Here is a 16,017-nt window from a genome sequence, read left to right on the forward strand (position 1 = left end):
TCACGATTCTAAACACCGGAGCGTTTATGAGAACCGCCGCTAACGTTACCCAAAAGTACTCCGTACCGGAAGGTGTAGCGGATTTAAGGACGCAGAATCGCTGCGTCGGAACGGCTTGAAAGCTTCGTGGGACGCGTTCCCGAGCTTCTCACCGAGAGTGGCTAGTTAGCTCTTCGGCTAATGCTAGCGAACGCCCTGGAGCGACCAGGGTCTTAAAATTGCCCGATCAACCAACGGGCATCTCGCTCCGTGGTTAAAAGGGTTTCAACAGCGTACGCAATCCGGATGCAGTATCGCTCTACGGTAATAACCCGACTTACAGCGTTTACCTAGCAAGTTAAGCTACGGTAGGTGCTAACGAGTATTCCGGCAAGGAACAGCGTGGATCAGGCGCTTATTGAACGGAAATAAATTTCCGACGGAGTCTTCCGTCTCCGATTACAAAAATGGATGCACACAGTGTCACAAACACCGCGACAAACAATAAACCGACGGTTCCAACGTATTAAAACAGGAGAAATGTTTACCCTCAAATGTAGGCCTCAAAATGGCCGTCAGCACACGTCAGCACTTAAGGTGTTTTGATGAAACAGCGCCTCCTGTTGGAGGGTGATGAATGTGCACCCCCCTTTCTGAGAAGCTGAATGAGGGAAATGCTCGCCTTTTTATTCTGAACTCACACACTGGACAAAATCCCAAAATATGTCTCAAAATCGGCACAAAGTGTAATAAACTGTGCAGATATCATGCTAGGCTCGCCAAATGTAACGGAATAGAGTGATGTAACTATCTAGAGTTGTATTTTAATACACTGTAAGTAGATCACTTTTTATAATCAGAAGAATAGGCTGTTTTTATCATCAGGGAGTTTAATTAAACACTCTGTATTGAATTTGAGACAAGAAAAGAGAGAGTTGGGATCGTTTGAGAATCTTTAATTTCTTAATTATAAATTCTTAACAATCTACCAGGACTAACTCTGTGATGGATGAAAATGGATTTGGATGTTGTGTTGGTGCGTGTGTGTGTGTGTGTGTGGTTGGTTCAGACTCCTTAGGCTGACGTCATTGAATCTGGTCGTCTTTGTTATGACTAGATATCAGGAGGCTTATAAAGTGATGACATGAGCCGCTATTTTGCCGTGTACGTACCCAGTGGGGGCCTCCCAGGTAGATCAGGAAATGCCAGGTCCACGAACCTCGGATGTGTACTGGAGCTGTCGAAGCAGCGGTCGCAGCACGTCAAAGCCCGTCTGAAGGGTCGACCCCGGTACCAATCGGCAGCGTCAGCAGGTGCTCTTATTTTGAAAGGATGTCGTCTGGTTGTTAAACAACGAAAATCTCCAACTTCACAGTTCTTAGTTTAAAGAAGAAAACACATCTGGCCAGCCTGTGCTTCTCTTTGGGATGATGGTGACTAGAACTGAAGTCAAAATGGAACTGAGCTTAAAATGGCGTTGCCTTGTTTTATATCTCTGAATTGTTGATAAGTTTTAGTAAAGCGGATTGGACACTTTAAGTCAACAAGCCAGATTCTCCTGCGGGAGCCGAAAGCTCTGATTGGTTGAAACAATGTGTCATGCGTTTCAATGGAGATGAGGATCAGTCTGTCTGTGCAATAGTCCTGTTTTCATTAAACACATAAATCATGACATCTTTATTCCACAGATCATTCACTTGATTGTTATTGATCAACATATGTTTTGCTTAATTTTTTTAATCACAAATAAAGTACTTTGATTAAGTAAAAGCGTTCTTCTTCTCCTTCGGACTCTTCTCCTGGAATGTAAACAGTCTGAGGAACACCCGACCTTGGCGTTTTCAACACGGGTGTTACTGTGCACAGGGGCAGCTGTGTGGAGCTGAAAATAATGAACTTCATAACCTTACACCATCAGGACCAGGTGGCCAGGCAGGGTGTGTGAATGGACGGCTGATACACTGTGGTGTAAAGTGCTTTGGAGTCCTCCGAGTCTGAAAGGCTCTATATGTGCGGGACATTTATCATCACAAAAACATCAAAACATGAGTTCCAGATGCATAAATGAGTATCATGACCTGATCACAGGAGTCGATCCACACCATGCTCCTGCAGGGATCCATAGAGGGTGCAGGGCTGCGTGTTCCAGTGCATTGTGGGAATTGTAGCATTAGTGACGTTTGTACCGATGTGATCTGAACAATCAGCTGCCTGAATGTTGTCACCTGGTTTGTTGTGATGCTTTCTGGTTCACTTCCACATTTCAGGGTATGAAACAAACAATCTGGTAAAAAGTTACAGGTCCAGTCACCGATTCAGACCAGAGGAACCCAGATTGGTGTTCCCCACCATGAGCATATTTAAAACACGCACGCACACACACAGACACCTCATTTGCATTCAAACATAAAGATGTGTTACACTCCCAGGCCAAAATAAAAAGATCACACTCTTTAATATTTCATTGGACTACCTTTATCTTTGATTACAGTCACTGTGGCGTTGTTTTGAAAAGCTTCTGCTATGTCACCAGATTTATTTCCATCCAGTGTTGCATTAATGTCTCACCAAGATCTTACATAGATGATGATCGTCTGACCGCTGCACAAAGCCTTCTCCAGCACATCCCAAATATTCTCGATGGGATTAAGGTCAGGACTCTATAGTTGCCTATCCGTGTGTGAAAATGATGTCTCGTGCTCCCTGAACCACTCTTTCACTATTCGAGCCTGATGAATCCTGGCATTGTCATCTTGGAATAAGCCTGTGCCATCAGGGAAGATGGAATAACCTGGTCATTCAGGTTCTTCAGAGAGTCAGCTGACCTCATCCTGTTGCTGAACCTAGACCTGACCAACTGCAGCAAGCCCAGATCATAGCACTGCCCCCACAGGCTTGTACAGTAGGCACTAGGCATGATGGTTGCATCACTTCATCTGCCTCTCATCTTACCCTGATGCTCCATCTCTCTGGAACAGCGTCCATCTGGAGTCATCAGACCAGGTTTTAATAATGTGTTGGACAGTTCTCAACCCAGTTTTAGTCGTTTCTGCATCTCCTTGGATGCTTGATGCATGCCAGTGCAACTCATTGCACCAGTAAGGGTTAAATAACTTATTGCAGCTGAAAGATAATCGCTCATGCAGTAATTATCCAATAGGAGATTAAAGAAGATTAAAGTCACAGATGTGTGGTGAAATGTGTCCTCTGCATTGGACCCATCCAGGTGGGAAGGGGCGACCTGCAGACACGGCCATGCTCGGGAGCTCTTTGGTGGTTTAATCTCCCCAATCCAACCCCTTTACCGCTGAGCATCAAACAGGGAGGCATTGGGTCCCATTTTTAAGGTTTTTGGAACAGCCCAACCAGGATTTGAACCCCAATCACTGAACTGGTCTTGTACATATTTGCTTAGTTAAATGAGCTAAATTTGCTTAGTTAAATCCAGGTGGCGACTTTTCTTTTGGCTGGGCGGTTTATTTACATCTATTCCATCTCACAGGCTGTCCCAACTTTTCTCAGTTGGACTGAGAACATAACAATCTGAGCAGGTGGCTGACGGCGGAGCCTGTGTGAGATTCTAGCTGCAGACTGAGTGTGTGTTAATGAGAGAAAGCTTGAGGATTGGTCAACTCCTGCGCATCGCCCCCTCCTTCAGCAGCCGTCCAATCAAAGTCTGCAGCAGGCAAGCAGAGCACTCTGTAGCTGCTGAGCTGCACTCAGAAACAGAACAGTCTCCTCTCCAGCCTCCTGTGTCTCAGGTAGGTCCTGCAGAACAAACGCTCATGATGTAAGTTAGGGAGGATTAAGGCTCAGCAGATCCTCACTCCGTTGTCAGATTCAGCTGCTAAAATGGAAATTGCATCATGTAGGAGATACTGATGAGGAGGGAAGGATGCTGCGGAGCTGAGAGGAGTTACTGGGTTTTGTGTCGACTCCGCAGCTCTGAGTCTCGGTGTCCTCGTCTGGAATTCAGCCGATCGTGTTTATGGAAACATGCTTTTGATTCGTTCAAGCAAAAGCAGACCAAAGAAGTTCTTCAGAAAGGCCCTGTTTGTGGCTGCAGCTTTGATGCTGTTCTGGACATGGTTAGGGAATCATTCCAGCAGCCAGCAGATTCAATTGTGTTTTCCTCTAAGAAAACAATGGTGTTTTGGTGTGAGGCTTAAAACGGTGATTATTGATTTAGAGGATGTGCTGGCTCGTAAGCTGGTGTTTTCTCAGTTCACAGTTTGGAGTCATCTTCATTTAATCTACTTAATTAGTTTTAATTTATTCTGCTCTCACAGAAAGTGCCATTTTTATTTGTAGACATGGTTCATGGATTTATATGCTACATGTTGCCTCCACCTCAAGAGAAGGATTCTCTGTAATGGTTTCCATCTTTACCGGCTGAATCGTTTGACCCTGGAGAGAAGTTACAGTAAAAGAGTGAAGTGAGGTCTCACCAGAGTGGTTCCTGAGTGACCTGTCGTGTGTGCTTGTGAGTAGGTAGTGTGGGAGGCTGTGTGAGGTCCATAAAACAACAAATGATTCAGATTTTTTCACGTGATGCTCCTTTGAATCTAAACTACGTGTTGACAGCTCTCACGTGAAGTCAGATGGAGCTCTGAGCTGTTGGTAGATCTCTCCTCCATCACTCAGACTCAAGGTAATCCTATCTTCAGGCAGCTACTGAATTGCCACTCAGAAGGAGCCTTCTACCATTTTACTTCGTCTAGAACCATGAGCAGGACACCACACACACACACACACACACACACACACTGGTCTATGAACACCTAAGAAGAGAAAATGATCTTTCACCGATTTGAACACTTTCATGTGTCCCACTGCTACGAGCTTAAATCACCGCCCTGTGTATATGTGTGTGTGTGTATATATATATATATATATATATATATATATTGGAAGTATATAGTATATATATATATATATTGGAAGTATATAGTATATATATATATATATATATATATATATATATATATATAGGAAGTGTGCTGATTTATTTTTTTGCCTTTTCCCAGGATAAGGAATTCATATATATATGTATACATGTGTGTGTGTGTGTGTGTGTGTGTGTGTGTGTGTGTGTGTGTGTGTGTGTGTGTGTGTGTGTGTGTGTGTGTGTGTGTGTGTGTGTGTGTGTACACATACATATACATATATATATACATTTTATGAATTCCTTATCCTGGGAAAAGGCAAAAAAATAAATCAGCACACTTCCTTTTTTTCTGATAAATGTATAGTTAATTAAGTGAATTTACCGGTCCGCATCGGACTCAGACAGCCCAGAAAAAGAGAGAGAGAGATGGAGCTGTGTGTGTCTGGCCCAATGGCCAAGCCTCACACACCGTGAACGCACAAAAAAGAAACAGGAAACAAGTTTTGTATGTGGTGTCTGGAGAGATGGTTTTGGGGGATATCGGGTTGGGGTTTAATTTCTGGACTTGTTGAGAACTCAGCTAAGCGGGTCAGCAGCTGTGTCTGAGTAACAGCTGTCAGTGATCTGATCTCTGATCAGGCTCTGCTGCTCTTCAGGGACACAGAGGAGTTGACAGGGAGACGGTGAGAGATGTGGATGAGAGAACAGAGCAAGGGCGGACTTAGGACTGAAGAAGATCTGGGGCTTAACACACGCGCGCGCACACACACACGTGACACGCATTAGTCAACAACATCATATATATTTGTCTTGTACCACATAATTTTTAATCTGAAGCTACATATTAAGCATTTTCAGGGCAGAGTATTGTTCCTGTTAGTGTTTAGTGAGAGATGATAGTAAATATTCCCTTTCTTTCTCCAACAACTTTACCTGATAAGCTAACTTTAGGCAAACCAGCAGCACAACAAATATTTTCAAATAAGACTCACAAACCTGAGTCAACACCAGTCTCATCAAAGCTGTGGTTCTGTCGCCGTACTTTTGGTCTAAAAAACGTCCTTATGTCCATCTTCACTCATGCGTTTCAGGCAGAGAGTGTAGAAGAAGCCGGCTGCTGAAGGGCTTCTTCTTCAGTGGTGGAGGCTCAGGCAGGCTGTATATAAACTACTGCCAGCTGCTCCCTCTCTGTTGGACTTTGGTACTGCATGTAACTTCCGCAATTTAGATCCGGGGCTTTTCATGAAACATCCGGGGCTTCAGCCCAAGTAGCCGGGCCTAACGCCGCCCCTGGAACAGAGAAATGAAAACTTGTAACAACATGGTACTGCAGTATCAGCCTGTAGACGTTCTGACTAAGCTGTATTATCTTGTTCATGGACCAAGGGGACATTACATTGATGTTAAAGTCAACTTAGATAAATATTTAGAGGAAACTTTGATTTACTTTAAGTTACAGTAGGCTAGATGGTTTCTCTATATCTGCTCCCCCACAGATACATGACGAGATAATGGAAGTCAAAGTGACCCACAGGACAGGTTAATGGAATGGTTTTAATGCAGTTAGCTGGTTATAGTGATCCATATGCTGTAACAAAATCCTAATCCAGCCCACAGACACCTGCTGGTATTATTATTATTATTATTATTATTATTATTATTATTATTATTATTATTATTATTATTAATTGATTAATTAATTTATTTATTTGTTTATTTTTAATAGCAGTGGCAGAAATTAAACATCCAACATTTTATTGGAAGTTCATTGTTTTTTTGTGTTTTAGTATTTTCTGCATTAAACTGAGCTCGGTTCATGCTCCAACACATTTCTGAAATTCAGAAAATGAGTCCACTGTGTTTAAACAAAATAGCAAACCAGATTTTTCATTTCTTGTTATTATTGATGTTGACGTTATTGTGTTGATAATTTTTAGGTTTAAACAAAAGCCCCCATAATTCTGCAGCAAATATGAAGCCAACAAGGGAGTGGCAAAAACTGCAGTTCCACCTTCATCCGCTAGGGGCTGGCAGCACAAGAGAGCAAATCCTCATTGACTCCTCCAAAGCGAGGCTGTAGTGATGCTGAGGGAGACCACAGAAACGCCGCAGCTCATTTTGTTGATGCCGCTTCACTTTTGAGTCGCTCAACCACATTTTTCTGGCTGAAAACGACCAGGAAAACTCTGTTAGCTTTGGGGTTAGCATGTAGCTAATGTCCCGCTGATCTCTGGCTTCCAGAGAAGGGAACGTCAACAACGGCGGACACGCGGATCTTTCACCACAGTGGACCAGCGAAGTCCGATATCCTCGGTCAGCTTACCTATTTATGATTTCGTTACTAAGCAGGCCAGAGGTGCCTTTATTTTGGAATCACTCTACCACATTTTTATTGCTGAAAACGGCCGGAAAACTCTGTTAGCTTTGGGTTAGCATCTAGTTAGTGTCTCGCTTATCTCCGACTGGAGAGCATGAGCTGATGTAAAGGGTCACGGCACCCAGTTGCGATCGCAGCGGTCTGAGGCTCCGCTTGTAATTTAACAGTCCCAGTCCATATTAGATCACCACAGGCGTTCAGCATGACTACAGCCTCACACGGGAGCCAGTCTGCCTTGCGAGTGGGATACCCCAGTTCAAGGAGCCCTTCTTAGCTTCTTGGGTTAGCTACGTTAGCTAGTAGCTACACTGGTTCATTTGTTCCAACCCTGTTCCCAATGTAGCAGCTCCACCCTTCGCTCCACCTCTTTTCCCATTTTTGGATTGTCTGAGTGTGACGGGACCTGTGACACGGTCAAAATGGCGGCGGTGGGAACCTCATATTTGGGCACAAAAACTTACAATTCAAGCCTACGGACACGAATTGTCCAGTGTTGATGGTTTAAAACGTAATTTATTTTAGTTGTTAGCTGAAAAATATTTTAATAATTATTATTTAACCAAAAGTTAAAATGCACCATATGCTAGCCTAGAACTGACACCTGCTTCGTCCAAAGTGCACTTTTTCCCATTTTTGTACTTCTGACAGCCCTGAACTTGAGCTTCTTTTTTTTTTTTTTTTCAAAAAACCCTGACTTTACAATGTCAGAGGATATCCCAGTTTAATATAACAAATGTATGCATTTATATATAGCAAAATGTCATAGATAACTATTACAAAAATTGCACCATTGTGGTGACAATTTTGACAGTATTTTTGTTTATAGTAGCCAATTAAATTTCGATTAACACTGTAGTTTTGTAAAAGAAAGAACATTTTTAATTGGCTATGGGCCATTTACATGTGTCACCCTTGTCCAAATTTGTGCCCCTACTTGGCCACCCCAAAATAAATTCTCTAGACACGCCCCTGGCTTTGCGGACACGTTCTTTATGTGATTTGATTTGATCCACTCAGAACGGCCTCAGTAAAACTGTGTTGTTTTGTACCAAAGGTTATGATGGAAACAAGCTCATCTATAGTGATTCAAACTTCTGCAGCTTATCCAGGTCAGGTCGTCATGGCAACATCCTCAGCCATCAGCCATATTCAAAATGTTTGTTGTGACAAAAGTTGAATTTTTCATGGATGTTCGATAATTATAGATTCACCAATGGCAGAAAATCAGGTTGAGCTTTGGAGATCTTGATGGGTTTCCATCTATTTGGCTTCAGGGTCTGTGTGCTGGTGGCTGTTACACCCCAACAAGAAGGTTGCAGGTTTGACTCCCAATTCACAGCTGCAGCATTTCTGGATGGAGTTAGCAGACACACACACACACACACACACACACACACACACACACACACACACACACTATTGGTAGAACTGTCATCATGTACAACCGAGTGAAAATGAAGCCCCCTGGAGCGGTTTCCTAATGACGACCACGTGTGTGTGTGTGTGTGTGTGTGTGTGTGTGTGTGTGTGTGTGTGTGTGTGTGTGTGTGTGTGTGTGTGTGTGTGTGTGTGTGTGTGTGTGTGTGTGTGTGTGTGTGTGTGTGTGTGTGCTTTCCTCTGTAAGCTCCCCATCGGGGGCTCGTCCCACTCTTGGAGCAGCTTGTAGGTGGGTGCTGTTCTCTGGGACATGATTTCTCTGTGGATGATCTTCTGCAGGTTAACGGTAGGTGTCTTGGTTCTAAACTACGTGGAGCAGCATATGGTTGTTTTGCTTTGTGTTGTCAAGTTGAACTCAGAAGTTCAAAACAGGACTCTAACAGTTGAAGTGGTAGCAGCTGCTGATAATATTGAACCTCTCACACCAGTGGTGTTCTGTTAGCAAATACGTGGGTGTGTGATGAGTGGAGGACCCAGGTAAGTGAGGTGCGGTGGTTCAGTGAAACAGACCACCAGATGGTCCAGCTGTTGGTTCCAGACTGAGCCATGTTATTGGCTGAGGGTTTTAGACAATAGTCTGGTGATTGTTAGCTGTATTATGTTAGAATGTTGTTAGCGGGCTTGATTAAACGTTTTAAGCTAGCTTATTTAGCAGATGCACCCTTGTATGTTTAACTAGACTACAAATAACTAATATGGAACCACTGGTTAATTCTGTTATTGATTACTATCCAAACAAGTTTTAACTAATCTTGTCTAACTAGTACCTCTTATTCCAAATTATTCACATTTTTATAAAATGCAGTAAATGGCAGGTTTCTATGGAGAGTCAAGAGTGACAGTATTCAATAGAGAAAAAAATGCACAGCATATTTATGCCACAATAAAGACATATTTTAATAAATATATAATGTATTGAATGTCAGAAATGAAAGAAACAGTCATGTAATATATTAAAACCATACCATCAGATTGCTGTACATTATTTTATCTGTAAAGTTGCTCATGAAAGTATCAGCCAGTCAGCCAGTCAGAGAAAATAATGACTGACCCAGAACATGTGGTTAAACACGATCAATACCTCGATCTGTTTCACAAAACCTCTCAGACCTCACAGACGCTTCATTCTGCTGATGACAGAAGAATCAGTTTGTGGATTCAACGCGAGTTCAGCAGCTCTAACAGAATTTTAACAAAGGTTACCGTCTGCTTGGGTCCAGTTAATCAGTTTTACAAAAGCTAAAGACACATTAGAAAAGCAAAAGATAGGGGCAATGGAGTCAAGTGCTCGCCCTGTAATCGTAAGGTTGCAGGTTCGAGCCCTGCTCAGTCTGTTGCTGCTGCTGTGTCCTTGGGCAAGACACTGGCTACATTGTAGCTCATCGTCACCAGGGTGTGAATGCGTAAGTTACTGATAGTGTTGTAAAGTGCCTTGGGGGGGTTCCAGGATTCTAGAAGGCACTGTACCTTAAACAATGGAAACAGAAACATACACGGACAAGAAGGACCTGGTCGTCTTCATCACATGTTGGCGTTGACTCGAGCTGCATCCTCTCCAAGAACAGGACATTTCAATAAAGGAATGACTCACCGCTGCAATGAAACATGCTCACATGATGGAGAGAAATCTAAGCTGAGTGTCTGTTTATCTGTTTCACTCATCCTGGAACAAGTACGTAATCATCTCTACAGCCAGTTTGGACAGATATCAGGTTTTTACGCATAATCCAGCAGAGACTGATGTCGGAGCATGCAGGTAGAGACAGAGGCCCTTAGAAATGATTACATCATACTGGAATATGAATACAATAACCGGTTTTATTTGTGAACATTTACTCAGAAGTTATATTTAATATATGAACAGCAAATACAAACCTGATGCATGTAAATATATATATATATATATATATATATATATATATATATATATATATACACTGTATATATATATATATATTAAGAATTTATGATTTAATAATGCACACCTGTTGTTTTTCTTCACTTCGCTGCTGGTTTAGTTCCTTTGTGTTTTTTAAAATGTGAGCTGCTCCTGATCACATTTAGCAGTCTGCTGATGAGGTGGTGAGGGGGAGGTGGTGGAGGAGGTGACAGCTGAGCGCTGCAGTAAGTGTCAGGCATGCTGATGGTTTCCATGGGGCTCAGTCTGTTGCATGCACGTGTCCCTGTAGGAGAGTGTGTGTGTGGGGGGGGGGGGGGTCTATAGAGGGTGTACATTTTCTGGCTGTTGTTAGATTCTTAATCAATGCTGGAGTTACACAAAACCATGTTATGGTCCAGAGGACGGTGGAGTCTTTTGCAGCACATATATGTAATTAGTGCCTACACTATTGGACACACACTAATATTGTTTATTGTTTTTTAAACCTATGCACAAAATTCCAAAATTCTGTTTTCCTGTCCGTGCAGGGTGCTGTGTTTACATTAATGAGGAAAAAATAATAATTTAACTGATTTTAGCAAATCTAACAAAGAGTGAAAAATTGACAGGGGTCTGAATACATGCCGGACCCACTGTATGTGTATGGTATGTACAGGGCCGGATTTAGGAGGTTGTGGGCCCATGGGCTTCAGTCAATTTAGGTGGCCCCCTGTTTCAAAATTGTTGCATAGACGCACACGCGCGCGCGCGCACACACACACACACACACATAATTTTACTATATTATTTTAAGGACTACAAATTGAAACTTTTGTTTAGATCACACATCTTTAATAAACCAATTCACACACAATACAATAATCCTTGAATGAATAGATTTGCATTTTATAGAAAGAAAATGTTATTTAAACTTTGGCTTCTAAAAGCTCTGTGAATCAACAACCTAACATTAGGTTGTCATTTACACATTGAGCATTTTAATACAATTCAAATTCTGCTTTTGCTGTCAAATTACTTAAACAAAAATAAACAAAAGGCAAAAGCGCACTCATCTGCCACTAAGACAGAAGACTGTGCTCAAAGCAAAAGATGGATCAGGCAACCAAGCTCTTTTACTCATTTGTCAAAGTTTTTAAAACCCATCAGCATTTTGAGAACATGCTTACTTTTCTGGATTTTTTGGCAGGAAAGTCCTTGACAAGATCACTGAAGTCCAGCCTTCTCACTACATCACTCTCAATGGACATGAGAGTCAAACTGTTCAGTCTTTCTTGTCCCATTGTTGATCTGAGTCTGTTCTTCACTATTTTAAGCTTAGAGAATGATCTCTCACCACTTGCATTTGTGACAGGGAATGTCAGGTAAAGCCTAAATGCAATATCCACATTCGGAAAGATGCTCTGTAGGTTTTTTTCTCTGATTAACTGTAAAAGTAATGGAGCAGAAGTGAAGCTTCTACTCTGAATAAAATCTTTGAACTGGACAATCTCCTCTACAAAGTCCATCTCCAGATCGGCTGAATATTTTCTTTGGAGATTAGAGGCTTTGTTTCGTAGTTCTTGGGCAGTGACATTAGAAAGGTTGTTCAGGAAGCCAAAAGTGTTGTTGAGGTTATCATATGCAGCATACCTGCGATCGATTTGAGCAAGTAGTCTATCAACCACCACCAAAAATACACTTGTGGAGAATTTGTGTCTCGCTGACTGCTCCACCTCTGAAGTGGTGGCACTTTCTCCTTTTGTATTTGCTTTCTTTTGTCTCTGAGTGCTTCCTTTGTAAACATGTGAAACTGTTGGAGACAACTCCTTTGCTTGCGACTCAAACCTGTCAAACTGGTCTCTCAAACCTCCAATGTAGTCCCTCAAGGATCGTACCAAATCCAAAGCTTTGCACAAGTCTAGCTCCACAGCCTGCAACGCTACACTTGCCTTTTCAAAGCGCTGGAGGATGAAATGCCGCACAGTACACATGAAGGCAGTTTCAAGTTTGTCCATTTTTTTATCAAGTGACCTGGCTTCATTTCTAGTTGCTGCATTGTGGTTAGTGTCATGTACAATAGTCCTTAAAGATTTCTGAATGTTTGCATAGTTTATGCATATGGCCTGTGTGGCATCTGCATGTGCAGCCCATCTTGTGTTAGAAAGTGACTTCAATGTTTCAATGCGCTTATTAGCATTGGGCTTGAGTCCAGCTGTCACTATGTTCCACCTTGCTGTTGACTTGGAGCAGAAGTTAAAAAGGTTTTGCACAAACTGGAAAAAATCAGCTGTCTCAAAACAACAGTTAACACTGTTGACCCCAACCAAATTCAGGGTGTGTGCTGCACATGGAACCCATTCAACAAGGGCATTTACTTCTTTTATACGTGCCTGTAGTCCTTTATACACTCCTGACATGTTGGCAGCATTATCATAACACTGTCCCCTGCAGTTTGCAATGTCAATGTTCATTTCTCCCAAAACCTTGAGTACAAGCTCACATAAAGCTTCCCCAGTATGGCTCTCTATGGGAAGAAATTTAAGAAAGCGTTCCTGGGAGTGCCCTTCAGGTGACACATATCTCAGAATAAATGTTAACTGATCAAGGTGGAAAACATCTGGTGTGGAGTCAACAGAGATCGAATAGCATTTGGCCATGTTTACTTCACCGACTATTTCAGACAGAACACGATCACCCATCAGTTGAATAAACTCTTCACATATTTTAGAAGACAGATATGAAGGTGTCCCTGCACCTGCATTTCCATATTTCTCTATGTGAGACTTCAAAAAGGGATCAAACTCGCTGATTAACTCCAGAAGGCCCAGGTAATTACCATTATCAGTCCTGCCAAAAACATGACTAGATCCTCTAAGAGCAAGTCCTCTCTCTGCCAAAAACTTCACAACAGACACAATTCTTCTCAAAACTTCAGTCCAATATGCACTCTCAGATTCAAATTGTTTTTCCAGCTCTGAATCTATCCTCCCAGCAGCTGACCCAAGTGTGATATAAGTCAGCATAGATTTTCTGTGATGTTCACTGTTTTCATGCTCTTTCATCCTGTTTGTGGCATGTTTCCAGTCACTGAAACCAGTTTCAAAGCACGATTTGCTTTTAGCATCACTGAAAATGCAGCATGCAAAACAAAACACAGCTCCGGTAGATGGAGAGTAAAGCAGCCACTGTCTTTGGACATACTCACCATTGGCGAGTCTGCGTTTAAAGTGCAGTCTGGAGAAGAACCGCTTCTGCTGTTTGTACACACGTTCGGACGCTTTAAAATTTACGTCCATGTGTTGGCAGCTCTGCGGTCCTCGCTCAGCCCAGTAGGCACGCACAGATGCATCACATTTTCCCCAGCAAGCTGGATCCGTACTGTAAGGTTCATCTAAATTTTCAATCCGTGGCCCAGACGCACTTGCGGTCGTCAATTTTCCACAATCACTCTCCGATGGGAAAAGATAATCCATGGAGGACGTGGTGGTCTCCGATGCCTCCAGGTCGAGCGTCTCTGCTGCCGGAACATCAGCCGCGGATTCAGCCGCCAACTTTCCACAATCACTCACTGACAGGAAAAGATCATTCGTGTTGTTGGTGGTCTCAGCAGGTGACGTCGGGTCCGGCGTCTTTTTTTCCTCTGCCGCCGCAGATTCAACCGCCAAACTTCCATATTCTCTCTCCGGCGGGAAAAGATAATCCATGGTGGACGTGGCCTCAGTAGGTCCCCCCGGGTTCGTCGTTTTAGCCTTCTCTGCAGCCTCGGATTCTGCCGCCAATCTTCCACAATCATTCTCCAGCGGGAAAAGATAATCCATGGTGGACATGGTCTCAGCAGGTTCCCCCAAGTCTGGCGTCTTTGTTTCCTCTGCAACTGCTAGAACATCAGCTGGCCGAACTGCAATGCTGCTAGCAAAGCTAATGTTTACAGAACGCAAGGAAGATCCTGCAGCTCCATCTTCGCTCAGTGGTTTAAAAAAACCTGTTAGCTTTGGTATTTTCTGAAGCACCTCTTTGTCGCGTTCCCCCTTTTCCTTCTTCTTCTTTCTTTTCAGCGCTCCACTGTTGTATTTTCTGGGTTTGTCCGCCATTACGAAGCACTCACTGTTCACGCCGCCGCACACTGGGGTGTGTCAGGCTGCAAACGCCCACCGTGACGTAAAGAGTGAAAAAACTTGGACCAATTATAAGCAGTCATGACTCATGATAGATGTTTGCCAAAACAAATCCCAGTGCTTCTTAGCTAAATGGTAACATCTTGTTAGCGAATTACATACAAAAATAAAAATGCGTTTTGGACCGAGGGCGGGGCCCTCCAGCACGCAGGGGCCCAGGGCTGTAGCCCAGGTGAGCCCATGCGAAAGTCCGGGGGTGGGTATGTAAAACCTGGGTAATTAATAGAGTAAAAACCGATGCAGATTTTTTAATATTAAATTTTAATGCCGATTGTGGCCAGTGATAAAGGTCCATTTGACTCTTTAGCGCCACACAGTTTAGAGTATGTATTGCAACTACGGTAACCCAAAAGGCAATCTTCAGCATTCACTCCAGCAATCAGCTCCATTTCCTGTAAATAGCATGAGCTTCATAGTAATTCAATTGCCATTTTCTCTAGCGTAACCCAAACAAAGCATTTAACTTCTGCGACTGAGCAATAAAGTTCAGAAGGAAGCGAGCAAGTACTTTCAGGATGCTTGAAATTCGTAGCTATTGGCGATTCACACATGGAGGAGGGCTAGCAAGAGCCGGGGAGCTCACTGTTAATGGGTCTTGGGGAGCAGTGTAGAAAATTGAGTAAACAAGGTGGGCCGCTGCTTAGCCGCCAGCTGTTGGAGGAAGGCTGGCCTGAGCTGGGGACACCGCTGTTACGTGGATGTCGGGGAGCATTGATGGAGATTGAGTGAACAATGTGAAAATGTGAAACACGGAGCTTGTGCGTCCCTAAACTTCTGCTTCCAGGTCAGTAACAGGATGGTGCCTGTGCTTGTTATTGCTGCTGTCACCGGCCACTTTTCTGAGGGCTCCTGAAATCCAACCATTTCTGCAGATTAAACTCCTCTTCAGGAAGACTGAACAGGGATCTTGTACTTCTTGCTCGACTTGTTGAGGACTTTGAAATTTAAAACATGAAGTAACTATTTTCCAGTCTCCGTCCCAAAACAAATTAAAAGTGAATTAGTGTAAACAAACAGAACATGCTTGAGTTCCTCCACAGAACATGTAGAAGGATTGTTTTATTAATTATTTCATATGCTTTTTATTTTTATTTCATCAAGTTATCTTATTAATTAGGAAAAACTGAGCTGTTTTGTTCTTTGGGCTGGTTGCAATATGCTTCCATACATATTACACCATTTAAAAAAAGTTATAAAAGCTCTCTAGTCTCACATGAAGGGATTTCAGCAGTTTTATTCTTGACATTTTCAGAACCTTCCAGAATGAGTCATTTCAGGGCTC

At 42.8% G+C, this 16,017-nt stretch overlaps 1 protein-coding gene across 4 annotated transcripts in view; it reads left to right on the forward strand.

Annotated features, from left to right (window-relative positions):
- The window catches only part of palmdb (palmdelphin b), an 81,484-nt gene that overhangs the window by 53,584 nt on the left and 11,883 nt on the right, over window positions 1-16,017 (forward strand). Inside the window, exon 1 of one of the 4 annotated variants that reach the window (XM_054751375.2) lies at window positions 423-3,740. The exons of 2 other annotated variants lie outside the window; for them this stretch is intronic. In XM_054751375.2, the coding sequence (XP_054607350.2) occupies window positions 3,585-3,740 (156 nt within the window). In that variant the 5' untranslated portion in view covers window positions 423-3,584. Of the gene's footprint in view, window positions 1-422; window positions 3,741-8,868; window positions 8,968-16,017 lie in introns of those variants that run through there. One more of the 4 variants, XM_054751376.2, reaches the window with a different exon arrangement.

Source organism: Nothobranchius furzeri, chromosome 7 (assembly GCF_043380555.1).
Source record: "Nothobranchius furzeri strain GRZ-AD chromosome 7, NfurGRZ-RIMD1, whole genome shotgun sequence".
Classification (NCBI taxonomy): Eukaryota; Metazoa; Chordata; class Actinopteri; order Cyprinodontiformes; family Nothobranchiidae; genus Nothobranchius; species Nothobranchius furzeri.